The sequence below is a fragment of the Oryzias melastigma genome, linkage group LG9, assembly GCF_002922805.2.
Source record: "Oryzias melastigma strain HK-1 linkage group LG9, ASM292280v2, whole genome shotgun sequence".
Taxonomy (NCBI): domain Eukaryota; kingdom Metazoa; phylum Chordata; class Actinopteri; order Beloniformes; family Adrianichthyidae; genus Oryzias; species Oryzias melastigma.
Window position 1 is genome coordinate 30,285,414 of NC_050520.1, and position 27,904 is coordinate 30,313,317.

General features: G+C 42.3%; 1 protein-coding gene across 8 annotated transcripts in view; it reads right to left on the reverse strand.

The window, feature by feature from the left end:
* Positions 1-27,904, reverse strand: part of wdfy3 (WD repeat and FYVE domain containing 3) — a 90,967-nt gene that overhangs the window by 17,193 nt on the left and 45,870 nt on the right. For 5 of the 8 annotated variants that reach the window (XM_024275608.2, XM_024275607.2, XM_024275605.2 and 2 more), the window contains 27 exons: positions 27,693-27,805; positions 24,875-25,112; positions 21,219-21,319; positions 19,389-19,607; positions 19,094-19,278; positions 17,742-17,973; positions 17,504-17,664; positions 17,305-17,416; positions 17,031-17,221; positions 16,268-16,420; positions 16,077-16,150; positions 15,834-15,995; positions 15,654-15,748; positions 15,448-15,568; positions 15,027-15,244; positions 11,826-12,022; positions 10,534-10,668; positions 8,044-8,223; positions 7,257-7,490; positions 7,013-7,112; positions 5,360-5,520; positions 4,716-4,945; positions 3,654-3,763; positions 3,146-3,328; positions 1,578-1,735; positions 841-918; positions 522-752 (listed from right to left, as the gene is read on the reverse strand). In XM_024275608.2, the coding sequence (XP_024131376.1) occupies positions 522-752; positions 841-918; positions 1,578-1,735; positions 3,146-3,328; positions 3,654-3,763; positions 4,716-4,945; positions 5,360-5,520; positions 7,013-7,112; positions 7,257-7,490; positions 8,044-8,223; positions 10,534-10,668; positions 11,826-12,022; positions 15,027-15,244; positions 15,448-15,568; positions 15,654-15,748; positions 15,834-15,995; positions 16,077-16,150; positions 16,268-16,420; positions 17,031-17,221; positions 17,305-17,416; positions 17,504-17,664; positions 17,742-17,973; positions 19,094-19,278; positions 19,389-19,607; positions 21,219-21,319; positions 24,875-25,112; positions 27,693-27,805 (4,372 nt within the window). The remainder of the gene's footprint in view (positions 1-521; positions 753-840; positions 919-1,577; positions 1,736-3,145; positions 3,329-3,653; positions 3,764-4,715; positions 4,946-5,359; positions 5,521-7,012; positions 7,113-7,256; positions 7,491-8,043; positions 8,224-10,533; positions 10,669-11,825; positions 12,023-15,026; positions 15,245-15,447; positions 15,569-15,653; positions 15,749-15,833; positions 15,996-16,076; positions 16,151-16,267; positions 16,421-17,030; positions 17,222-17,304; positions 17,417-17,503; positions 17,665-17,741; positions 17,974-19,093; positions 19,279-19,388; positions 19,608-21,218; positions 21,320-24,874; positions 25,113-27,692; positions 27,806-27,904) is intronic. The other 3 variants (XM_024275611.2, XM_024275604.2, XM_024275606.2) reach the window with 2 other exon arrangements.

Consider the following 27,904-nt stretch of genomic DNA (forward strand, 5'->3'; position numbering starts at 1 on the left):
GCTGCAGCACCTCGTATGTGAAGGTTTGGAAGTGAGTCTGCTTAGAAAGTGCTTCAGTGGCATGCAGTCGAAGGAGGTGGAGCAGTGTTAGTTCTGTTAGGGCTTCAAATCCTGACGACATCCTCCTGGAAGGACATTTTTTTAGTCATCGTTTTCCGCTCCGGAGCTGTGAATCTGCTACCATGCAGTGGCAGCGGGCAAGGGTGACAGCCAGAGCACTGCAGCTCCACGACAGCAGGAAGGTACCTGGACATGATTAAGGGCCCCAGCAACAGAAGAATGGACTAGAGGAACCAGAGGGGGGGAGGAGGGCTGGGGAAGGAGAGGCAGGATGAGACACAGAGGGCTGCATCCACACCCCTCTGTTCCGTTTTCACATTCATTTGCATCACATGGAGAACCCCGCCCCCATGATGCTCTAAGGTAAACAACACAGGTGGCTGGTTCCTTCTTCATCGCTACACTGTCGGCAGTTTTCCTCCCGGGAATGTCGGGAACAGCACATGTCTAAAGCTGCACACCTGCGTGGAGTTGGTGGTGGTCTCCGTCTCCGGGATGTACGGGTAGTGGATGTAGAACATGTCGTTGCGGACCATCTTCTTCCTCATGCGGCACGGCCCCTCCGTCATCTCCAGCACAAACTTGTCCAGGTGGGAGCCGATGGGGGGCCCCCACAGGCCGCGCTCCCGCAGGAGCTCGTACTCGATGGACGCCCACTCTTCTGTCACATACTTCAGGGCGTTCTGCTGCCTCTGCAGGGAATGGGGAGCAGACACAGTGAAGAGACCCACAGTGTGTTTGTAGGATAAACTCAAATGAAGCGGTGCTGTGTTGCTGTACCTCCTGATACTCTTTGTACTGCATAGCCACCAGGTCGCGAACCACTGCGATGTGCGTGAACATCCACTGGAAGGTCTCCTGTTGACACCAACAAAACAAAGAGTTCATAAACGGACAGAACACAAACATTTTATTAACATGTTCTCTTTTTTAGAAATTAGATACGTTCTCATCTGCTTTTAACTTAAACCCTAGAGAATTTTAGAGTGACAGTAAATATGAAGTCACTTCTGAGGTACAGTATTATCCAGTTGTTGTATTTTCAACTGTCAGTACCAACTCTAACGAAATAAAAGATTTACTGAAGGAAGAAAAAGAAAACATTTGTAAGGGAAATAAATCAGAGTTTAAGTTCTCTTATTTACGCTAACAGTTTGAAAGTGAAAGCCTTCAAATCGCCCTTTTGAAACTGAAGCAGATTATCAGGTAAAACACTTTTATGACTTCATGAAATGTTAAATGTTTAACCATTTCTGTAGACAAAAATAAATATATATATATATATATATGTGTGAAAAAAACTGTTCAAGTTATTCTGTAGGATTTGAAAACTATTTTCAAAATAGCTGAAAAGACAAGAACGTTTTCAGTTGAATTTCCAAATGTTATGTCCTACTATGAACGAATGAATGTAATTAAGATAAAAGTTTCAAATGTGGAGCTTAATGAGAGGATGATTTCTCAAAGAGATCAGGAGCAGACGTCTGAAACCATCAGGAAGCGCCGTGGCGTCGTACCTGAGCAGACGGGCTGTTCTTGTTCAGGCTGTTCTCCTTCTTGTTGCGCCTGACGCCCGTCAGCTTGGACAGGCCGAAGCCGCTGCTGACTCTGGACAGCTTGGACTGGGTTGCTGGAGCCACAGCTTCACCGCGGCTGATGCACTTCTTCTCATGAGCTGAACAGCAGAGATTGGAAGAAAAGAATTTGATTTAAGTGACTGTCTTTGTGTTGGTATAATTTGTGTGTGTGGTGTGGGATAAAACATCTGGTGTTGTGCATGCTGCTTTGAAATACAGGAACGGATAATCAATAAACAGAAGAATTAATAGTAGTCAACTTTCTTTTAATGAAAGAAAAACAACGTTATGTAAGTCTTTAAATCAATTAATCAAATATGTTTCTGATCTGATTTTAAAAGTAAAAAAAGACTTCTGACCCTGTCAGCAGGAATGTTTTCTCACTCTGAGCTCCTGTACTCTCAGGTTTAATGACATCTTTTGACACTTGCGGTCTTCTAACTATGATTTTAACATTTTTAGACTAAATCAAATCACCTGCGTGGTTTTCTAGGACATAGTTCCTGCAGAGCAGCGGGAGTTCCCTAATTACACTCTCTCCCGCTAGCTTATAGCCCCTCACACAACCATCCTAACTTTAACGGTGCAACAAAAATGGCGAGCCAGATGCAGCTCAGAGGAGGACAACAAAGACGTATCACTTTGTTTTTAAGTGGATGCATCAGAATGGAGCAGAGCAGGGAGCTTGTGGCCTGCCAATTCAATTATCGACATCAAAAATACAGTTGTTTTCAAACTGTTTTTTTCCTTCTGCTCCTAATTTAAAAACGTAAATACTCAGAAATGCAACTTTAAGCTTAATTTTCTTTATAAATGTCCTCCATCTTTAGGAAAATGCCACAAGAATATGTTCAAAACACAATTTTCCTCAGATGTTTGATACGGTTACTACAAGGACACTGCAGAATGTTTTACTTTTAGTATTTTTGGGCACTTTTCCTTTCTCATTAACCCTGTCCTGCTCCAGACCATGACTGTCTTCTTGGAAGTTTTATTTCTGCATCTGTGAACTGTTTTATCCAAACATGTCATCTGTCCAAATGGATTCTCCAATAAGTTTTGTGGCTCCAATAGCCACAGATGTTGCTCTCTGACCTTGAAGCACTTTGACCACAGAGTTCACCTTTATTTTAATTTTAAATAAATGTTCTTTGTATAAAAGGATTTTATGTTCAGTTGTGTTTTTACTCCATGAACTGTTTTTGTTTGTGTCTTGGTTTTAATAAATCGAGAGGTTCAGTGCCATTTCTGCCAGAAATTAATCTGACAAACAAACTTCAATAAGATTGCCTCTTCTAACTTTTTTTGATTACGCCTCATCCAGCAGGTCTGGACTGATTAAGGGAGAGGCTAGTCATACAATCTGATTACAGTCACTATAGCAACGTATTGAGAAAGTCTGAGTAAAAATGTAAAAAGATTTCAAAAACAATTTCTTTGAAAAATTCCAAACTCAAATCGGACTCGCGGCCTGAGGTGAATGTGACGGTTTCTGTCAACGAGCTCACCCAGGTGGTTCTGCCAGCTCTTCAGGGCGTGCTCCTCCAGCGCGGAGCGGGCCGTGGCGATGTCCACGTGGCCTCGGTCGTTGCAAGGTAGAGACACCTTGAAGATGTCCTCCAGCATCTGGCGCTTGCTGTGCATGAGCTCTGTCCAGACGCGGTTTACAGCCTTCAGCAGCAGCTGGCGTCCTGCAGACAGGAGGAGAAGAACGGCGCCGGGCGTGGCTTAGGTGAGACGGGCGTGTCATTTATGACTTATGCTTGGTAAATGAAACTGCAGGAAAGGTTTGTATAACTCATATTAAAAAAAATAAATAAATAAACACAAAATATGTTATTAGATGTGATTTAAATGCGTCTAAATGAGAAATGTGAACACCTCTTTTCTGGGTTGTTCACAGACATGAGTTAGAAATCCTGGTCCAGGTCCCACACCTGAAATTTTTACTTTTAAAAGATTTGCCTGCCTTGTACACACACACAGGTGGTAAGGTGACAGGAGGTGGAGCCTCACCTTCGCTCACGTCATGGCTTTGAACAGCATCTGGTTCATTCTCCGCCAGCATCGGGACGTGCCACGTGGTCATGCGGGCCTCCGCCTCCAGACCGAAGCCCTCTACGCTGCTGCGGACACAACACAAAGCTGCTTCAGAGTCCTGACGTTAGCATGCAGGGGGAGTGTGATGATCTGGGTCTATTGTAGCTCTGTGAGGGCAGACAGCACCATCTGGACGAAGGAGGCAGAGACTCTGTTCCACCGGGATTATGCTGACTCTGACGGGGCCTACTAAAGATCCATGGAGCAAACACTTTTAAATAAACGTTTACTTTTTGACAAAATCTGTGTCATGTATTTTTTTTTTCATAGAGCATTTTTGCACATTTTTTTGTTTTTGTTTAACAGCACAGTTTTCTGCATTCTGATTGGCTGTTGACCTTGTCAATCAGTCTCCTCCGTGCCATGCCTTCTGTACAAACTCTTTTCAGTTTTCCACATTTACAATCATGATCAAATCTCTGCTTTCATTCAATAACTCTGGACTAATTGGGAGTTTAAACAAGAGAGAAAAGTGTCTGAGAATAAAGGACAAAAAAGTGTTTCGTCAGGAGTTTTAACATCCTTAAAACATCTGCAGTTCAACATTGCAGACTTCAACTATCACAGGTTATTTTTAGAATGTAATTCCGACGATAAATGAGGGAGCAATGCTCATTAAAGAGCAAAAGCTTATTCTATAAAAAGCTTTGTAGAGTGTCTCTAGTTGTCAGATCTCACCCACAATCCTTTGCTGTCTCCTCCTGTTTTAATGGGTTTTCAGTGTAGAACAGCAGACCTACAGCTAACGGGGAACTGGTGAAAATTTAAATGGATCATATGATAGCTTGAGGAAAGTTGGGTTAAGTTGATGTTTTAAATGGCTCAATCTTCAACTAAATTTGTATTATTTTTATTCCGTTATTAAAACATATTCTGTCTTTAACAGTAAACTCCCACATTATCTCATTGCAAAAGAATGTGTGGAGGACGTCTTTGAGTCCCACCTGCTTAGAAGCTGTAACATCTGCAGGTCCTTACCTGCCGCTGTGGAGGCAGATGAAGCAGTGAGCCAGACACGCCACAAAGTCCTGGTCGTGGTTTCCCGGCCCAAGCACCAGGTTGCGGTTAACGGTCAGGACCCGCAGGGCCTCCAGCAGCGCCACCTGCTGAGCGACCGTCTTGTGGGGTCGACAGAGCTGGTAAAGCACGGTCCGGTTCAGACAGTGGTAGATGGTGTCGAGGGAGAGTCCCTGAGAACGCCTCTTAGCCTGGAGGAGGAGGAGAGACAGGAGTCGAGAGGAGATCTGTGATTGGACATGTGACCGAAAAGATTTGAACATTTCTTTGTGGAAAAAATAGGATTTGACTCAAGCTAATCTTTTCTGATTCAGACTAAGCTCAGCTCTTATTGTGAAGGATGCTATGAAAGTTTCTGCTGGGAAAATCACTTTGAAGGTCAGAGATTCTGGATCAGCAAAAATGCAGAAAATGAAAAAGAACAAAGTGTTTTTTGTGAAAATTTAACAAGGTAAATGAAACTGCAGGAAATTCCATCATAACAAGGTGTTCTGACTCTGGCTCAAAACTAGCACCAGAACCGGTCCAGTAACAGAAATCTAGAGGATCCAGTGTGGGACGATATATTTGAATCTCATGTTGAGCTTCTTCTGTGTTGCTGGTACCTGTCCTATGAGCTGCACTATGAAGTCCACCACCAGCTTGGAGTCCTTGTTGAACATGCCCTGCCAGAGCTTGTCCACCACCCGCTGGGTGAAGTAGAAGACGTTGTTGACCAGAATCTGGTAGCTGCCGCCGCTGCTGAGAGGCAAGGAGGCGTCCTCACCTGCAGACAGAGTAGAAAAAGGTCGTGAACATTTACCCGAGAGTCAGGGTTAGGATTTGTGGGATGTTTAGGATCCAGATCCATCATGATTTAAATATAGAAAAACTCAGACACTTAAATTATGTGTCCTCCATTATGAGAGAAATAAGAATTTTCATTGGAGAGGGTCTATAATAAACTCTGGTTAAACCAGCACGTTCAAAAAGAGGTCAAATGTAATCAAAAGGGGGCACAATGTATTGTTTTCACAAATCAGAGGGTTGAGTCAGGAAGCTGGAAAGCCAAAACAAAATGAATCATCCAAACCAGGAACACAACTTCTATACAGGATCGGGTTATCGACCGCTAATAATTCTGTACTCATGTACCCAACTTTTTTTCCCACATTTTGAACCGCTTTGCTTTTACCAACACAGTTTGATAGGGTCCCTTTATGCTCTTAAATCTCTGTCCATTTGCTGCTGCTAAAAGTTAGAGAGGACACTTGGGTGGTAAATATATTGCAGAATGAAATGTGTTTAAAGATGCAGTGATCTTTTTCAGTGTTTCAACTCTTCGTTCGTTCACTTTCAGCTTATCCCTTTCGGGGTCGCCACAGTGTAACAGCACCCACTGTTTCGCATCAGTGATTTGGCAGAGTTTTTACGCCGGATAACCTTCCTGACACAACCCTGTACTTGAGGGGCACAGGGACCCAGTTAGGCAGCAGCGTCAATGGTCTTGCCTAAGGACCCAATCTGAGTGGGGATCAGTGGTCAACCCTGGGAATCAAACCCAGGGCTCCTGCGTGTCAGCCCTTCACCTAGCCCACTGAGCCAGCCATCGTCTTCCCATAGTCTTTACTATAAAATACAGCGCTTTCTTTTCAGGGCTTTACTGTATCTGAGCAGGTAAACAGGTCAAGACGCTCTTTTTGACATGAATATACCAGAGGATATCTTAAAAGCCCCTCATTCAGTACAGTACTAGTTAGATTTTATTTAAATTATCAGACTAGGATATGTCTCTTTTATATTTAAAGTCTGAATCAGTTTTTTTTCTTCTTCTTCATTTTCTCTGCACTGAAATTCACATTAAAACACATTAAAAAAAGAAGTTTTGAATTATGTAATAGCATTAACATGCAAATGTGGCATTATGAGGCAAATTACGTCATATATTTCATTTTCCAGACACTCTTACTGCATTCTCAGCAGCTTCATTCTCTTTGCTGTTGACCTTTACTTGTGTGTTTGAGGATTTTTATGACAGGTTGGAGATAAAGGAGGAAGAGGTGATCTGTGCAGGTGAGAGTTTGGAATGAATAAATGGAGCAGCAGAAAGACAAAGATGGTAGCTGAACTAGAAAGTGATCTCTGCTGTAAACACATGCTGACGTCTGTCTGTATGCTGTATCTGGTAGATGATAGTGTACAGGCGGAGCAACATTTATTAGGAGGTGCATGTGGGTGGGTCTACACTGATCGTGGTTGCCTGTGGAAATCGTCCTGACCTAAAAGCACGTCAGCCGCCAGGAGATGCTCCATGACGCCATCCAGGATGTTGGACTGGAACTCCTTCTGCTGAGTTCTGGTGGAGCGCTCCGGGGAAGCCTGTGCAGAAAACACACACAGGAAGCAGTTCAAGCAGGTGGATTCTCTGATCTACAAACACTAAGAATCCTACAGACATGAACCAACAGGTGTGAATGTGAGAGAAGAACCAGCCACGACATCAGAACTGACGTATGTCCGTACCTCCAGTAGCAGGTCCACGATGGGCGTCTGCTTGCTGGCTGGAGTGGTGCAGAGGTTGTCCATGATCAGAACCCTCATGAAGTCAAACACGTACTTCTTGGCGGGGTGGTTGGTCAGCGAGGTCTTGGAGCCGACGTTGCAGTACTCGGACTGACTGCGGTTCATGCCGGAGTCACCAGCGAAGGCCTTGAATTCTTCTGTGGGAGACCCCGCCTCATCGTCCAAATCGCTCACCTAAACATGGACAAGGGTTTAGGAGAAGTTCCTGTAGATAGTGACCCAAAGGAGACACCACAAACGGACTGGAGACATAAGAGCTGCTTTCTTCATCTTTTTTTCACTGAACAATGATACAGACAGCTCAACTTCTGCTGCATAACTGAGCTGCTTTTGGCTCTGAGAGGAAACTGTGATCCTCAGCTTTTGTCTCAGAAAATGCTATGGAGGAAATCTGTATTTTCTTTTTTTCTTTTTAAGCAGTGCAAGCACATACGATTTACTTTTTTGTATGTTTTTTTAAATATTTGATATACCAGATAAATGTAGGAATGCAAGTAATTTCTGCTATTGTTCTTGAAATAATGATTTATTTATGTGCAAATTAGATAAATTAGAAAGTTAGTCTTCTTAGTGCTGCGGCTGAAAGGCTAAAATCAATTAAAGACTTGATGCTGCAGAACTGCAGTTCTCCAGGTCACCAGAAGAGCTGCAGTTTTTCTGAATAAATCTCAGCTGTAAGAGTTTGTATCTGGTAAATAGACGGTTTGCGTGTGTGGGTGGAGCTTACCATCTCAGAGTAGGGCCTGATGTTGAAGGGGAAGACGGCGGCTGCCAGAGCGCAGAGGAACTCCGGGCTGTGCCACATGGGACTGAGATCAGGAACGTTATGGTACAGGTAGCGGAAGAACTGCATGAGGGTGACCGGGTACTCCCGCAGCCAGGAGCCCTCCTCCTCAGACTGCCATGGCTGAAACCAAACAGATCAAACTCTCAGGAAAGTCTGGGTGTGGTCAAAGACCAACATCTATCAACCGTGTGGGCGTGGCCACTGTTACTTTCCCTTCTTAGTACAGATGTCCTTTTTAAGCTCTAATTGAAGCTGCATAATCTATGTTGTTACTATGTAAACATTTGGATGTCACTGAATCTGTGGAGAAAGGGGGGTCTCTTTGGGTCATTTTTTTATTTTTTGCTTTAAGGTGAATGTAATACAAGAAATGATTTCTTCATATTCCCATTCACCATTTTAACCATATCAAATGTTCCCATCTTGTTTTTTTCTCTTTAAATCAAAGTGAAAGAAACATGGATGAATAAACAAAATGAAACAGTGAAAGTGTAACCTCACACCTCCATCAGGTCTTGTTTGTGTTCAGGCTGTACTTATGCTCTAAAACAGGGGTCGTCCATCAATAATAAATAAACAAAAAAATAAAAATGTATTTAAAAAAAAAAAAGCAAATACTCATCTTCACCATGAAGTACATCATTGATTGACATGAAGAATGACCAATCAGTGATCCTCTGATACATACGTCGCTGCACACTACACTGTGCCCGTCTCATGGACCGGCACATTCTGCTAGACATTGGAGAGCCTTTGCTGGCTCAACTATGTGCCAGCTCCCTGGAAAAAGACCACTGTTTTGTTTTTTTTTTAGATTTGTTTATTTAAGATTTTTTTTAGATTTTAGGAGGGTATAAGATCAGGGATTCCCTTTTTTGTAGTCTGTTAAGTTTAGTTAAGCAATCAGCTTTTGTTTATATTTTATGAGTGATTTTATGTTTTTTAATGATTACCGGTGTGAAGCTTGTTGAGAAAACCGTGTTTTAATATGGGGCTATATAAAAACATTGAATTTGGCAGCAGTGTCCTCCAGGAGTTACTGACCAGGGGAAGCCGCCAACTGCGCTTCAGAAATGTCTTTGTCCCCCCCCCATTACATGGTTTACAGCAGAGCATGAAAAGTCGCTGCTTTCTGTAATACAATGCCTTATCTGTTTAAATTACTACAACAATAATAATATTAAACATGACAAAGCTATCTCCTCCCAAATATGTGTGTACTCTTACTGTGTCGTTTTTGAGTTATTAGTACATAAACAACATTTTTGACTGAAGATATGGTAAAAGTTGTCAATTTTGAAGTTGAATAAAGTGAGCTAAACGTCCTGCACATCATATCACAAAGATGTTTACTTTTGCTGTGTAGTTTGTGAATTATTAGTACATAAACATATATATTGTTGAAAGAGAAAGTTTGTGAACCCTCTAAGGGAGTACCTTGTTTTCTGTATAAAATGGAAATCTCAATCTAAATCATAGCAATGGAGAAAAACATTGCCTGCTTAAATTACACCAACAAATGCTTATGTGTTTTTATTGAACACAATTATGTGTTTAGGTTGCGCATAAAACCAAGTAATTCCAAAGGGTTCACATATTTTCTCCTGAAACTTTTGGAGTTTGTCATTTCAAAAGTAGTTTGCATGTCAAAAAAGTGTGAACACCCCTCCTCTAAAACCAAGTCTGCTAGACTGGAGTCGCTTCTTCAGAAATGTTAAATTTAAGATGAAAGACACTTTCAGTGAATGTTTGGTAAATCAGCATTTTCTAGGAGATTTAAGAAATAATAAAGAGAAAGGTGTCTGACAGGAGTTTTCCAGACTCAGTGAGGATGGCTGAGCACACACTCTGAACATTTATGCAGATTCACGCTCACAAAGATGCAAAATTTCCCAGCATGTTTCCACAGAGGAAAGGAGTTTTGAGGTGAATATCATGTCCTAAACTCCAAAATTGCTGGATTACTGTTACACACTTTCAGACTACCTCACCATCAAGACACTTTCATGTCTCCCTCTGCTTCTGGTTATCATTTTGAATCATTAATACTTCATTTTGTTCAACTTAAAAAGGATATTAAATATTTTCCACTCTCTGATTTGATCAAAACAAATTATCTGTGCAGTTATTTTTGTGGTGTCCATAGATGGTCGTGTAAATGTCTTCTCAGATGTAACCTGACTGAGAATAAAGAACGTATATTTGTGTTTCTGACATTAACAAATAAAGGAGATGTGAGCAAAGTTACTTAACAGAACCAAAAGTATCACTACAGTGTGAAAAATAACATTAAAATAGACGTTTTTTACTCATTTGTTCAAATGGAGCAGCAGATACACTAATTCATGTCCACGCTCTTAGCCCTATTCAGTGATGTTCCTAACCAGACAGTTAAAGTGTTTCTCAGCAAAGCTGGACGTCTCATCTCACCAGGTTGAGCATGCTGCGCAGCATGGCCAGCAGCAGGAAGGCCGCCTCGGTGCAGACGCTGTGGATGGAGCCCACCACCGTTCCACTGGAGGCCGGGATGCCAAAGATGAACGTCCAGAGGGAGTCCAGATCAAACTGAAGGACACACACACACACACACACACACACTCTGAGATAACAATCAGCAGATTCCTACACTTTACACTCCTTGACATCTAGATTTATTTTCAGCAAAGAAAAAATGTCACTGCTAAGCTAAGGTAAGTTTGGAGCAGAGTCATGTTTACATCAGAACTTTTGCACGTAGAAATATGAAGATGTGACACGCCATTTCTAAACAATAAAACCTTTTTGACAAAAATACCAAATAAAAAACTGAGGGAAGCATGCAAGAGGAAAAAAATCCAACAGAAAACCTGTTTTTCAGTCAGAGTTTATAATAATGTTAAAACACTGTGCTTTAAGAAATAATAACAGCTGCTTTGGTGTGAATGCATGATTCCTGACAGACAGACACCAACATTCATTGTCAGCTCTGAAGTTAAAGACTTTTGACTGATTGTAAAAGTGTTTCCAGTGGTCTTTTAATTATGATGATGCGATTTTTAGACAAAATATTAATAATAAAAACCCCTGTGTAGTTTTGTTGAACATAGTCTCTGCAGAGCGACAGTAGTCCATTAAAAATTCCCTGCTAAGGTGCGGGTGGGACTATTTGTACTGAGCAAGCCCTCCCTTTTCCTGGGAGCTCAGAGCAGGAAGCTTGTTGCTCAGCCAGTCACAAATAAGCTCTTTATATAGATTTTTATTTTCTTCTGTTCCTGATTCACAATGATTTTAAGTAAGAAATACTCAGAAATGCAATTTTTATATACATTTTCTTTATATATATCCTCCATCATCAGAAAAAATGCCACATGTTAAAAACAGCAATTTCATTGAAGTGGGTCTTTAAAACCTTTCAGTGCAATAACTGCTTTAAACACCAGGTGTCAGTGTTGCATGTGGCCCCTTTAAGTTTGATGTATCCACGTTTTCCTCAAGGTGAGGGCTCCTGAAAATCTAGGGTGCCTGAACTGGACAATTTAAATGGGGTTTTTACAAATGACTTGCATTCAAGTAAAACTGAGTTTTAGTTTTTTTATGACACAAAATTTCAACGCCTCGTGCTGGATGACCACAGGAAAACGCAGATTTTGTTGGGTCAAGCGGCAGAAGATTTGATGAGGGGTTCAGAGCTGACATCAGGACTGACCAACACGGATAGAGGAGAAGGAGTTAGGAGTACTAACATGTACCTGCAGGCTGTCCGGCAGCATGTTGACCGGCTGCTGCAGGAACAGCGCCATCAGCAGGAAGTAGAGCTCGGGCACGTTGGTGTGTTTGGGCAGCAGAGTCTGCAGGACAGGGAAGCCCGGGAAGTGACAGGCGTCCCTGTTGATCTCTCGCAGGGTGGAGCGGCCCCCCGCACTGCGACCCACGTTGAAGCCTGCAGAGGGGGTTAGAGGAGGATGAAACAGCGTTAGAATCCAGTGTGAAGACGTTGGGGCTTCACTGGATCCTGTGGCTGAGGAGTCTACAGGCAGCTGACCCATCACATACACAGAGGGCTTCCTCCACTCTCTGAAGGGTCATGTCACTACTCTGAGGGAGCGAGGGAGGGGGTCCAAAGCAACAGAGTTGGAAACCTACAAGCTGGAGCCAGAAGTAAAACTGCGGCTTTGCTCAGAGTCACTGATGAAAGCCCACTGGAATGGCAGTCGTAGAGTGTGCTGTTGAGTGTGGTTCCCCCACTATGGCTCCATCACATAAATATTTCTAACAACAGATTAAATGTACTTAAATGACCTTATTTAACAATTGTAATCCTGATGCTCTATTGTTCATGTGTAGCTTAAAGATCCACTCCAATGAAAAGTTTTTATGACCGTTTGAGGCTCTACGTACAAAATGCACGGCCATTGAACATGCGCTGATAGCTATAAAAACAAGGTTGAACTTTGAACCACAAGGAATTCAGATTTGGTAGTGACGAATGGACCCTTTTAATTCATAGTAGTCCTGCCACAAATGATTATTTTAATAGTCGACTAATCACCGATTATTTTTTCCGATTAGTCGACTAATTGGGTCATGTGCAAACTGGATGTAAAGCACACCTTTACCATAATTAGCTTTAAAACTGAAAAAAACCCTGAATTATCCAAAATAGCTAGCATTGATCTGAAATATTAGCTCAACTTCAAAAGAGCCTAAAAAGTGAAGAAAAACAAATCCTACATTAGCAAAAATATCTAGCATGTAGCTGAAATAGCTTAACTCCAAAATAGCCTAAAAAACTGGAAAAAAATCCTTAATTAGTCAAAACAGCCAACATGTAGCTAAAATAATAACTAAACTCAAAAATAGCCTAAAAACAAAAAAAAAGCCTAAATTAGCCAAAATAGCTAGCATGCAGCTGAAATTTTAGCTAAACTCCAAAAGAGCCTAAAAAAACGTAATAAATGTCAAAATAGTCCAAAAAGGTAACAGAATCACATTATAACTTTCAACTTTACTACACTCTGACTCCATATAATATAAAGTAACGACTAATCGACTATTAAATTAGTCGACTATTTTAATAGTTGATTAGTCGACTAATTGCGGCAGCCCTAATTCACAGAGGTGCCAACCGTTTGAAAATTGATCATAAGGGAAAAAATAATATTTATATTCATAATTCTATGACACCAAGTCTTTCATATATCGGAATAGAGCTGTGAAAGAAAAAAAGGCTGAAAGGAGATTCACCAGATTTACACCACTTTGACACTTTGCACCAAGCCTCTTTCAAATGTGGGGGCATGAATATTGGGTCCAGTGTCACAAACCCATGTTTAACATGTTTTTGAACACGTGACACATGCCTGGTGTGAACATAGAAGTTTTTTTTTAGGTTACATTTTTAGATTCATCTTGAAAATCCAGTAATCTCACTTAGTGAGGCTTTAACAGTTCAGTCACTTTTTCGGTTTGTAAAATTTATATTAGTGGAATAAAAAAGAAAAAGAAAATGTCAGCTATTATAAAAACTTTTACCAGTAAGTCTCCCTTTGGATTAGATTACATCTTTAACTATATAACCACACAACAAATGTGTATTCCTCCAACAATATTAATATTTTTGAGACAGAATACAGACTTGTTGTTTGGAAAGTAGCAGTGATGTGTGATGAGCTCACTGACTGTATTAGAGAACTGGACTGAGTACCTTCTGGTTCCAAAAAGCCAAAATCCCATAGACGTCTATATAGAAACAAACAGCTATTGCTCAGTCATTCTATTTGTAAGATTAAAGTGACCAATCAGATGCCTCCATAAAAGTAGGTGGTTTCACATTGAAACAATCGATTGACAGATTTCATGTCGCTTGGTTTTAAGTGGAAGGGATGTGGCCTTCCAACAAGCTTACTCCTGATTGATGCAAATGGTTGCCATAGAAACATCAACTCAGATCAACACGTACCAATCACTGCTAAATGACTATTTCTGGTTCCAACATGGGGACGGGCATATTGGAAAAAAACAAACAAACAAAAAAAAAAAAGGCAGCTGAATTGACTTCATTTGGTGAGAGTTGGAGGTAAACCATTTTCACACTCACTCAGTCCAGTTCTCTTATACAGTCAGAGTGAGCTCTGTAATGGGATGTTCTCTTTTAAGAAGTTAAATTGTTCTATTTTCAGTATTCAGAATACAAAAAATATTTTCCTTTTTTGTTTCGCCACATCAATAAGTTTTAACTGGTAATCAGAGATGATCCAACTGTTCCTCAGTACTTAGGTAGTTCTTTAGCCACTCACTTTAGTAAATTCTTTGTGAATTAAACTTTTGATCATGTATTATCATTTTGGAGGACTGCTGCTGTTACTTGAAGTCATTTTTAGAGTGGTGTCTAAACTGAGAAGACTGAGAGCGAAAGCAAAGAGTCTGAGATTTTCAAAATAAAACACCACGTGCAGATTCCATTAAGTAGTCTTGTGATCTCACAAGGTTTTGGTGGGAGGGACCACACTCAGAGCCCCGCACTTCTCCAAAAATCCCAGTGGGGCGGAAAAATATTGTGATCAGATTACAAACCACAACGCTGGCAGTGTGTCTGAGTCTTCAGGGCAAAAAACAGGGAGGAAGGTGAGATTAGGGATGAGGGTGAAGGCAGCAGGGAGAGAAATGAGAAGACCAACCCTTGGCTGTGCGGCGCACAAACTCAGCAGCTTTGTGTTTATTGAATGACGGCCAACTCCGGCGGAGAGCGTTGCCAGAATGAGGAGAAGTGTCTGCTGAGCCACATTACATTTAGTGTTTACATTAAACCTGCAGGCGCCCTTACCATAGCTCAGGGAGGATTGGCACAGTAGACCCTCTTAAAACATTTACGAGAAAAACTGAGAAGATGTCGAGCAGACGGAGATGAATCTGACTCAGTCGAATCTCATCAGGGCCGAACTCACCCAGAACTGTGCCGATCTTATTGGTCAGGACGGCGTCGGTGTGGTCCAGCCAGCCTCCTCCGCTCAGGCCCTCTTTGAAGCGGTTCAGGATGGACTGGTTGGATAGCAGCACCACCAGGATCCACAGAGCCACCGTCACTGTGCTCGAGTGGAGGTGCTCCTCCATGAACATCAGCAGCCAATCAAAGCCGAGCGTCTTCACCAGCTCCTCGCAGGCCCTGCAGACACAGAGGCGAACCGTGATGGCGCTCAAACAACATGGACTCTTCCCACCACAAACTTCCACCATCAGCAGAGGGCTCAGAGGGTCAAAAGTTTTTCTGGTGGTGGGTGCAGCTGATCACAGGATGTAATAGATGTGAGGAGATCTCAAAAATTCACATGGAAAAGGATGTTCAGACATTTGAAGGCTCAGGCTTACTGTGCATTGACTGTGCACTTCTCTTTAGTGATGAAGAGCAGGCGGAGCAGGTTGTCCAGCAGACGATTCCTCAGCAGAATCAGGCTGGCAGACAGGAGGCCGCCAAAGTCATCGTCATTCCCTGGAGGGGCGGGAAACGGTTTTTAGAGGAAGATCAGTCACTGGAAAAGAGATTTTTCTGACACCAGCTGTAAAGAGTCGGTCACCTGCGTCAATCTTCTCCTCGTTGTTGATCTCCATGACAACAAACTTCTCACAGACGGCGAATGTGGGGAGAGTAGAGGAGAGGAACTGGCCAAACCTGAGGGGGGACAGATGAATGTTAATGCGCTAACATCAGGAGTTTTTCTTTGTGGTTACACAAGGTCTAAAGTGGGGGGGCTCACCTCAGCAGGTCGTACGGGTTGGGGAAGCCTTGCAGCAGCAGACTGAGCACGTTGCTGATGGCAGCCACCGTGGGCTGTGACAGAGAGGTGTCCCTCAGGGTTAGCAGCAGCTTTGGAACCAGCTGGAATTCCCGCAGCAGTCTGCAGTTCTTGGCCGCTTCACTGTTGGACGCAGAGGAAGACACGGTTACTTTGATGAAGGTGCTCTGTGGGCACACGTGTGCATGAACTTCTGAGACTTACCTGGATTCTGTCAGCAGCTCGATGAAATGCTCGAACAAAGACAGATGGAGCTCATAGGGAGCATGCAGCCACACCTGAGGAGCAGAAGGAGCACAGTCACAAACAGTGACCTGCGGCACAAGGCTAAGCTGTCTGTAGCCAGGAGGAAGAAGAAGGATTCAAGAGGGGTTCATGCAAAACAAGAAAATCACCTCAAAGTCACACAGCAGGTCCTGAAAGGCCATGGAGTTGGGAATGATGGAGGTCTCGTGTCCGCTGTCAACCGTTCCCACCAGAGAGAAGGTGAGGTGGAGGATGTGGCTGTTGAGCAGGGAGCGCTTCTTCTTCAGCAGCATGGCCAGCAGCTGAGTGTGTTGGAGGAAAAGCCCACACTTAAAAACAACTAGAGAGCTAGCGTTTCAATGAGATGATGAAAGAGCTGAACTAAAAGTCATTTACAGCGGAGTCTGTCCTGTGTAAAAAGAAAAAACATTGAATCTTGAGAATTTGTATCTACCTTTGGGTCAAATGAGTATCTACACTTCATAAAATAAACAGGTAGTGGGTTAGAATGACTGAAAACATCTTAAAGTTCCACTCCAATCATCTTTTGATTTATTGTAAAACATTGCCTGAGATCTTTTGATTATAATTATATATATACTGTCATAGATTAATAATTTGTATTTGTCGTGGCTTAATGTGTATTGTATTGTTTTTGTCTGGTTTTACATTTGCTGGTCATTCTTGCCAGGTCATCACTGTAAATGAGAGTTTGTTCTCAATTGACCCTTCAAGTAAAATAAAGGTTAAATAAAAAATAAAAATAAATAATTATGTTGCTTTTAGCCAACATCTAAAATCCTGTCATTTACTAGGACATAGTTTCTACAGAGCAGCAGCATTTCATCAGGAATTTTCCTCTGATTTGTGGGTGGGACTGTTGGCGTGTCGTGTGACCTACAGGTGTCTCACCTGGTAGCCTTTGATGCGCTCCATCTCCTTACTGGCCAGTGGATTGCTTTTCACAACACAGACCAAAGCTTTGACAGCTGCGTACAGCCCCTCCACATCTGACGCCATGGCAACGAGGCCCAGAATAGCCGCAGCCCCGCCCACATACTGCAGGGTGGTGGCCACGGGTTTAGGCACAAAGGCTCGGACACCTGAAGGAAGAAGAGAATGTTTTCTAGCTCCACGAGTCTCTCTGGAAGCACACCTGGCAGTTTTAGGAGTTGACCCGCTTTACCTAAATATCCAACAACGGCAGCTCCAATGGTCCGCGCCGGGCCATTGAGGTGACCCGCGGCGTTATGGATCAGCTTGACCGGAGTGGCGTTTTCATGTGACGACACAGCAAGCTGGACAGAGACGATTAAAGGTGTTCACTTTGAGTTTCTCCGGAGAAGAAAAAAAAAGTGGATTTGGGCAGAAACCGCATAACTAACCTGCTTGGCAACGGCCTTACTGTCCAGTTTGTTGTAGGCTTTCCTGATTTTGGCCACAGTGAGCGCAGAGACGGAGTGAGCAGACAGACTGAAGGACACCTTCTCCTCTGGAACCAGAGCCACAGGTGTGGCCGGAGACGGCTCTGCTCGGGAGTCTTTACCTGCCAGATTTGGAGGGGGCAGAACAGTAAGAACAACAGGCCATGCTCAACTAAAACAGTCTTGGAGGTGGACTCACATGGGAGGTAAACGGCCTGAAAGCTCCCCACATAGTTGGGTCCCAATTCATAAATGGCAGCAGCACTGGTGGCAGGTAAAACCTCCTCCAGGAAAATGCTGGGCCCCAGACGCCAGACCAGGCTGGACAGCTGGCGCTGGGCAGGCGGCGTCCCAATGTACCCGTACACGGTACTCACCACAGGGGGGTTTGTGGACCCCGAGCCACCTGGAGTACTGTGGATGTAGTGGAGCTGCAGTGGAAGAGAGACGATGGGGGGAACTGTTCATACAGGAGAACTTTTAAAAGTCATGTTCACACTGGACAAGCTGGGAGGGGCTACTTTTTCTTTTGCATCTCTGCCTCCTAGAGATGGAAACTTGGTGTGCTACAAATCTCGTGAATCCTGCACCAGTTTTTTTCTTTCACAGCTCAGTTCAGTTATATGAAAGACTTGGTGTCATGTAATCCCAGCCGGGACAAAAAACACAATGATTCATTTCTCCTCAGTGACAAATTTACAAACAATTGGCACTTCCATAAATTAAAAAAAACGAAGCCATCTATACGTCACTACCATGCCCAAGTCATGCCGGAATTTTGAACGCAGAACCCCGAAACGCACATTTGTATAGACTTTTTTAGTAAGTGATCGCTTGAACGCCAAGTGTGTTGTGAATGTTGCTTCACAGTAACGACCACGGCTAAAATACATTTCCATGAGAGTGGGGGCAAACGCAATGTCTGTGTGTTTGTGGCGCAAACGTAAAATTACCGACGCTTCACCACATTACAGCACAAGACGTGTGTGCACGACAGACACAATCAGCAGTAAATGAAACCGCAGACAGGAAGCCGAGACCTGCGGCTTGATGTCGGGAAAGCCTGAGGTCGGCACACATAAACCACAGCAGACGACAAACAGCTGAATTTAAAACACTTCAGAAAAATGAGAGAAATTCAGGAGTGCTGGCAGAGCGGCTCGCCTCCACGATCTCACGTCAAAACGTCCGAGGTTACAGTTCTGTTTAAAAATCTGGAGCTCCAATGACTGCAGTTTACAAACTTAATTAAATAGCGAGTATTTCAATTATTTGTGATGAAACGAGAAAAATATTCTGTATGGTTCAAGGAGGAGAAGGGGGCTCCCCCTATGGGATTTATGCTAAATTACTGTAATTAAAACAGAAAATTTACTGTAATTTTTTAGTTGTTAACACAATCAACGTCATTCCAGTAGATTCTGAAGGAGAAAAGTAGGGTGAAAAGTTACCTCATTTTCATCTAGAAAAATGCTCTGGTTATAAGGGAAACAAACACCTGAACTCATCTGTAGTCCACTATTTAAAACAAACACATGACGCTTGTCGTACCTTGACGGTGTTGACCAGCTGCCCGTCAATGTAGAGCGTGGCCATGCTGTTCTTCAGCATGCCTTTGCTCATGACCAGCACGAGGTGGTGCCACTGGCCCTCAGCAATCAGATCTGCACAGCGGAAACGAGCACAGCAGGGCAGGATCTCGTAGAAGGAGGCCTCCTCGCTCGACTCATCCGCTGCTTAACAGTGGGAGACAGGCAGAAATGGAAGGAGGGAAATATATGTGTAATGTCTAAGTGCTTGCATAGGAGTGATGTAAGTTTCATGATCTGACTCTTTCAGTCCTCACAGTGAGTCTGCAGCAGCTCCTCCTTGGTGGAGACTGTGAGCACGCGGTCTTTGGTCGACAGCACCACCGCCAGGCAGACGTAGTGCTGCTCTGAGGTGGTGGCCCGCCGCACCATGGTCAGAAGTCGTACTGGGTGGGCCTGGGGAGCCGAACTGAAACGCTCCACGCAGAACCAGGTGGAGTAACTGAGGCCTGACGGAGGGGGAAACAAGCGCTCGCCTGAAAGACAAAGATAAGGGAGAAGGGATGGAGCCTGAAACACAACTTCAATCATCATCCAGTCACTACGATGAAGATCAGGTTCATCAAACATAAGAACTATTCTATTTATCATGACTTAAAACACCTTAAGTAGAAAGAGAGACAGACCTTTGTATCGGGATATTCCTATGTGGAATCAATCAAATATAAGTCAAATATTTTGCCTAATTGTTAATTGCAAAAAATCATCAAGAAAAGAACTGATATCTGTTAAGACTAAACTGTATTTCTACAGTTCTGATCAAAGATTTTACTGCAGCACATAAAAAGCTGATTTTCTTCTTTATAACAAAAAAATTTAAGCAGTGATGAGAAACCCTCCAAACATGCAGCAAAAGACAACGATGCAGAACTGCAGACAGAATTATGATTTCATGAAGGTGCTTTTACATGATGTCACCCACAGATGTGGGACGGGTGAAGAAGGAAAGTAGAGGAAAAGAAAAGGACGGAAGGGAGGGAGAGTGAGAAACTCGACAGACAGATTTAGGGCAAAGGAAAGAAAAACAAGGAAAGGGGGAAATAAATGAGATGCGGAACAAAACAGAGTTGAAACAGACAAACGTAAGAGCAAAGAAAACACAAGAGAAAAGCAGGCTAAAAATAGAGATGGATGACTCACTGAGGAGAGGAGACGAGAGGAGAGGGAAAGAAAGGAAAGGAAAGGAAAGAAAAGGACTTTCCCTTTGTCGAGAAACATAATTTTGGAAATTTAATCTTAGAGTCACAGATTCATTTGATAAACTGAATCCTCCGCAATATAAGGTGCACTTTAAAGCCTTAATTTAAAAAGAATGACGGTGTGTCTTAATACTCAAATTATCCTATTTATGGATTAACCGTAGTTCTGTTTACTGATGTTGAAGTAATTTTGAGAGGTACAAGGCGCTCTGTCAAAATGTTTGGTAAGATGTTATCTAAAATACGCTAACTTGGCTAACTTGTTCCTGTGTTTCTTTTTATGTGGTACTAAATAGGTTGGAGTTAGCGTAGTCACAGTAATGTTGGTATTTGAGAAATCAGTCTGTTTTTGTACATGTTACAAACAAGGTTGAGAGTTAAAGTTATAAATATAAATATATGCTAATGCAGTTAATGCTTCCAATGTGAACACAGTTAATAAAGTCTGACTGACGGACTTTTGTCTGAATCTTGTCTGACCTTATTCATGACATAAGTTTGAAAATAGACCATTCACTGAGCCCTATAGTTAAAAAAATACAGAATAGAGCAAGATGATGTTCTTATAACCTGCAATTGCTATTAGGTTTGCTCCTTCAGCTAACAAGATTTCTTTAAATTAAAATGTATAAACATTCTGGTAATATGCTCAGTAATAATGGAAAAAAAACACAAGGCCTAATTTATATTGCAGATATGATTGTCATATCTAATCAAAAGATTAGTGGAAATGCGATTTGACACGACCTCTGAAAGTAAAGACGAAAGTTTATAAAAAATACAGACAAGTCTGAACAAAGACTCCCGAAGAAAGAACTGATTCTGTTTCCGGCAAAACAAAAAACAGTGGAATAAAATTGAGGACAAAAATTTTGCTTTTGAACCTACCAGCACCCATCCCGCTCAGCACCGCTCCGTCGCTGACCCCCGAAGCATTGGCATTGTTGGTGGGGGCGTTGTGGGGTGCCAGACTGGGCAGAAAAAGACACCTATGCAGAGAAAGAGAGAGACTTCGGATTAAGCTCAACAATGGATTTGTTTAACAATAACCAAAGTTACATTTCAGAGAAAGAGGCACACCAGCAAGTACGTTTAGGACCTGAGGACAGACCCTAAACCTAAATACAGACCTGAAACAAGAGGATAGATCCTACAGCTGATGACAATCCCCATATGGGAACAGGCCCGACATCTGAGAACAGGCCCCAACATGAAGACAGACCCCACACATGAGAACAATCTGTGATAAATTAACTCTCAAAAGAAAGAAATGGTTCTTTGTCTTTACCATGTCTGCATTTATCAGTGAGTCTGAATAAGTGTGTGAATGTGTCTGTGTTTCAAAGATGGTGGGTGGTTTGTGCAAATGTATGTGTCTGTGTTTGCATGCGCCCGTGTACACAGTGTATGTGATTAGTAACAGCAGGGTTATCAATAATTTATGTTGGCAGATGGAAGGAAAAGGAGAGGTTGTGTGCATTTGTACGTTCACAAGCGTGTTTTTGTCTAAGTGTGTGCGCTGGTGAGCAGAAAGATGGTCTCTGCAGGCTTGTAAGCATGCTGATGCTGTTTTCGGGAGAACCTCCATGTTCTATTCTGGGGCAGCTGCGTCAGAGCCAGGTGGGAAGCAGCAGATGTACCAGACACTGAAATGGCGTCTGAAGCCTTGCAAAAACAAACCCAGATTCTTCCCCGAAGCTCAGCTCACATTCATGTCAGCTCTTGTGGGTCTAACCACATTTAATTCTGCATTAAGTATATTTTGCTGAACATAAAACCTCCTTTGTGTCAGAACTTTCACAAGTTCAGCATTTGTGTGCCTCAACGATAAGAACAGATACACTCCATCAGCGTCATGTTTTCGACCTTACCTTTAAGTTTTTGCCTTCAACACTGTTTAATTTGCCTTTTTTTGTTATTATATTTTCAGTGTAACCTCCCCTCTGTGACTAAAACATATTTTTGTTGATTATACCATTTTGCATTAAAACAACGGACCAAAAATCTGACAAACACAAATATTTTGAAAAGAAAAATTGCTACTTTTGTAAAAGTTCAACAAACATTTTTTTAAGTTCAAAAGGAAAATGTATGGAGTAACCTTCAAAAGGCTGTGGAGAAATTTGCAGCAAACCTCTTACTTTAGAATTAAGCCAACATGTAAGTTCTTTTAGTCCTTTGATATCAATTTTTTTGAACCAGCTGAATCCCTGGAGCGAGCCCAGCTACTGATGGGGTACCTCCTGAACAAGTCACCACACAGTCACATGCACACCCAGAGAACAATTAGAGACATCAATTAACCTGTGAAGCAGGTTAATTGATGTCATGGAAAAAACCCACCTACACAGTCTTAAAAACAAAACCAGTTTCTGTTAAGCTATCCAGTGTGACCTCGTAATATCACAGTTCACCTTTCACAGTCTTACTCAGGTTTTTTTTTCCCCCTCTGTTCTGCATCCTCATTGGCTGCTGATTTTGTCAATCAAAATCTTTCAATCAATCAATCATCTCTGTGCTGTTTCTCCTGCTCAGAAAGTGTGAAAATGTTCATGTCTGTCTGACAAAAGTGGATAAAGAGTGTAGTGAGGGGTTTTGCAGCCTTAAGACATCCGTAATCCTATTTCACAGACTTCACCTATCTCAGGTTATTTTTGAGAGTAACTACTGCAATAAACAAGGGAACACTGAACGCACATCACAGGCCTGACACTGTGCTTCCTAATTTTGTCGACTTGAAGGCAGCGTTAGCATTTTTATCTGCCATTGCCTTCATCCAACAGTAGCTGGGATAGGCTCCAGTAGCTCCATGACCCCAAACAGGAATATTATTCCAAAATCAATCAACTTAAACCTTAAATAACTTTCAATATTTTCCTCTCCATAATAATATTTTCTGTAAAATTATACAAGTCAGAAATAAAGTAAACATTAAAAGAAAAAAACATTGATATTTCTTTACTTGTACGCCATTTTATATAAAAAAAAAACCCAAAACACATAAAATATCCCAAAAGAATTAGCTTTCCATAAAATATATCCTCTCTCAATTATACAAGCCAACATCGGGTCATTAATAATAGTTATATAAAGCGATCTGGAGGGCCGGATATAATTACCTCGTGGGCCGGATCTGGCTCCCGGGCCTTGACTTTGACACATGTGATCTAGAAAGTGCTCTAATAGTGTTATTTTTTAATATTTGTGCACCACTTTATGAAAACATTATGTTAGGAATTGTGCAACTTTAATAAAGTGATTTTTTTTTCTGTTTCTAAAAACTGCCTGAAAAGCTTCCAGTAGATTTAAAATGCTTCAGATGAGAAAATGTAGTTCTTCATCTTCCCCCCTTAGCTAAAACAGAAGTTTCATGGTTCTTTTAACATCTTGTAAAGCTTTAAATGGACAACCTTGATAAAGCGCCCTCGGTTGAATTGTTTTCTAGCAGAGCTCCCCTCTTGATGCTTAAACTGTGAGGAAAAGCCTTCAACTTTCAGGCTCATCTCTGCTGGAACCAGCCTCTTATTTTGGTCATGGAGGCACACACCAACTCTGTCTTTAGGGACGATGAAGCCTGTAGTTAAGTTAAACCTGAGTGAGCCTGAGTCTGTGTGTGCATAACACCACTGTTGCAGTTCTCTCAGGAGTCCCAAATGTTTTTGTTTGTCGCTTTTCTATCCTCTATCTCATGAAAAAATTGGTCAACAATAGAGCAAAATGTGGATATACCGACTCTGCCAGTGTATCCAGTCTATGAGCCAGTTTGACTCTGAGGCAGCTCCAAGGTCTACTACAAAGTAAACAATGACCATGTAGCTCAAATATGCACGCCGTAAATGGAACTTTTATGAGGTCAACACCACAACCTCAACGTCTATCTTTAAAGTTTGTTCACGTAGCATGAGTGTGCTGTTATGTGTCTACAGAAAGGCAGGGTGACGAGCTGCCAAGGTCAAACCAGACATTTCCTGTCATGTCCGAGCTCCAGCGTCTGACGACGGGGAGCCGGCGTGTGAGCAGCGCTCAGAGCGCCACAGGGAGGAGAGGGAGATCAAATCCACAGAATGAGCACATTTATATGCGAAGCTTCACAACTGGGGGGAAGAAAATTCTACCGGAGAAAACACTCAACGCACGTGCACAACACGCACGTGCAGCGCGGTTCACTGGAGGCAGAAAAAAGCATCAGCTCCCCCCATGGAGAGAAACAGATCATCAAAATCTGTTCAGAGACTGAGAATCACCTGCTGCTCCAGCTGCTTCTTTTAGAGGCTTCTCTCTGACTGAATAATTACTGATGTCATGAATGTAAAAATAAGGCTCTCTGTGATTAACATTTGATTTACAAAAGAAAAAAAATGGGAACAATTCATTATTTCTTCCACAGTTCGGCACCAATGAGATGGGGAGGGCAATTTTACCAAATCTGTTCAGTGGAGAATTCACAGATACAACGGACAAGGATTATTAAACCTCTTGTAAGAGTTCCGTTTTTGCCCGAGTAAAAAAAGAACCTTTAGGAAACTCAGTGAAAGGCAACTAACCCGAAGCCCTCCAGTGACATGTCGAACTCCACAAACGCTGGCGTTTCTGCCGATCCGTGCAGACGGATGTCGTGGGGCGTCGTCATGGACACCAGGCACTTGACCCGCGTGAGTGGCACGGTGCTGCCCTCGGCGGAGCGGACAAGACTGCGGCTGATGCGGTACTGGCCGTTGTCCTCTGCCGGCGTGGTGAAGACGCTGTCGGGGCCGAAACCCTCCATGGACATGGTCATGCCGTCTGTGAACAGAAAGATGAGTCAATGAGGAAGCTGAGAGGGCTGAAGATGATGGTTTGCTTTCATTGCAGTTTGTTGTGAAATTGGGGACAGCTATCCTTACAACTGATCATTTCCAACTAAGCTCCAGCTTTTTTAATTACGAAATGTCAAAAGGTAAAGAAGTAAAACTTGAACAATGTAGGATTTTGACTAATCACTGCTTTCCTCTTTAACAATGCTGCCCCCCTGTGAGATGTACATCTTTATGATTCAGTTAAGGTTTGCATGGCTGACCCAGAGCCATACCTTCAGTTAAAGGCTCGGACTGTCAAGGGTCATATTAGGATCTCTTATTGTTGCAGTCACTAAAATGTCTTCAAACAGATGTTCCAGTATTTTGTGTTTGTCTTCTTCCTGATTTCCTTCTTCTGATATTAGTGATTTTTTTCTGCTCTGTCACAGCTACAGTGACTAATTTATCTTTTTGCTGGTTTATTAAACATGTTCCAGGCATTTGAGATAGTCTGTTTCTAGCATGTTCCCATGTTTTAATAATTTCAAACATGTCTAGTGTTTAGGAACAGACTTTTGTGCTTATTTGCTTCCTGGTCTCTTAATGCTGCAATGATTTTTTTTGTTTTTTTTGTTTTTGTTTAACAGATGTTAGTCGTTGGTCCATCTGCATCCTGTTTTCAAATTACAGCAGTTACTAACCTACATTAATTGTCTCACAACAGATGTTACATTGTTTTTCTCCATCCTGTCCTCTCAGATTCAAACAGCTCACAGCAGATGGTCATCCTTAAAGAGTCTGGTTCTGCTGGAGGTTTCTCCATTTTTTCCCCCATTTCAACAGTTTCCTCTTCCTTTTGCTTGGACTGCACAGGGATTACACTAAAAATCCTTTAGTTTATTCTGTCAGTCACAATATATATTTTAACAACATCTCAACCTTAATACTGACCCTTAAGTCATAAAGGCTTTGGTTACAACTGCCCTTACAGGTGGAGAGGCCGTCTGCAGGCAAAAAATGGGCAAACCTGTATGAACCACACAGGCAGCCTTGAGAAAATATCAAAGTCATCGACTACTTTGTGATCCTGTAGAGCAAAAAGGATCACACACTTTTTTCTATGGGTATGCTGCGGGCAAAAGGTCATAGAAAACACTTTTTTTGCTTATAAACCATCTCAATTTATTCATCTAGGCTTTTAAATGAGGTCACAGTAAACACTTAAACAACACGTAAGCTGAAGTAGGAGAGATCCAGGCAAATGCAGCCAGCTGTGCATGGAGGGGGCTGTTCAAGCAGTAAGTGCGGGGGTCCTCATGTGCAGCCTGACTGTTAGAAATGAGGAAGTTAGATAGAGTGTAGCTTGTGTGGGCGTGCTACAGGCACTTGTGTACCACCGGCACACCCTGTGCATGCAGCATTTGTGCAGAGAGTGGCATAGAGACACCATAGGACAGCAATCACGTCGTAAGTGCGCATGACTTACATTTGTTCTTACAAATATTTCACAGTGCACGTACCACACACATGACAATGGTACGTTCCATTAACATAACGCAGTAAGGTAGGGAAATGCCCCCCTTGAGAGGTAGTTGCTCCTGTCTATGACCCTCTATGGGCCTGAACTACTCAAAAACCCACAGCACCGGTACAGGTCAACCTCCTGTACGGGTGTATGTGACTAAAACTTAAGTAAATGTCTTCTTCATATTCCATTTTCATCTCACATTCAGACTTTACAGAAGGGGGTACGTTAGCTTTTATTTTGAAAATTCACCCACTGCTTCTGTACTTACACAAGTTCTGCTCAAAACCTCAATGATTTTTACTACAGCTATTATAAGCAAAAACAACTCCATATGTGTCAAAGTGAGTGGAAAAAGCCATGAGCAATATAGGAGGACACTCCGGGCGTGACCTTCACTCTTCGGTCTGAGCCGAGCAAACGTTGTGAGGAAGAGTGAAACCAGAAGAACAGCAGAACATCCGAACCAGCTTCAGGCTGACTACAACCAGCAGCTGCTTACACTGAACGGTAATTAGCAGAGACTTAATATCCATCCTCTGCAGTGATGAGACACAATTAGGAATTAAGTCATGCTGGGGAGCCCAGAAAATTACAAACATTAGCAGCTGCTCATGGAAACAAACTCACCGTGGAGGGCAGACATTTGCTTAAACACAAGATAATAGATTTTCTAAGCAGAGAATGAAGACCTGTGTGTTTCATTAGGATTGGTTTCCTTTTTGTAAAAATAATTTCCAAAAAGGATTAACGTGTTACTTTTAGGTCTTCATGGTAATTCTACTGTAGAATAATACACCTGGACACATAAATATGACAGAACCCTTACAGAATCACATAGTTACACTCCCATATGTTGTATTTTGTTATTCATCAGTCCATAACCCTTTCTTCCAGTTTCATTAGTTCAGTAGTGGTGTTTTCTGACTTCTTATTCTGTTAGAGTTCTTTCTTCCTGCTCTTTGTCTTGTAAACCCACAGCTGATATCACTTTTATTATAAGGTTTTGCAGTTACATTTGACCCTGTTTTTGTTTCCTGGCATGTTTCTGTTCTTTCTTACTTCTCATGTCCGTGTCGTAGCTGAGCGAGCTGGGTTTGTGGACTCGGTACTGTTTCAGCAGCTTCTTGTCCCACGCTCCACAGTTCAGCGGGTTTCCGAGACGTAAAAATTCCCTAAGAAGGAAGAAGTCACGGTTAGCATGCATGGAAATTGCGTTGTGCAAGATTCTGTTGCTCGTTTGCTGTTTGAAGCAGATTTGGGGGATTTTCGAT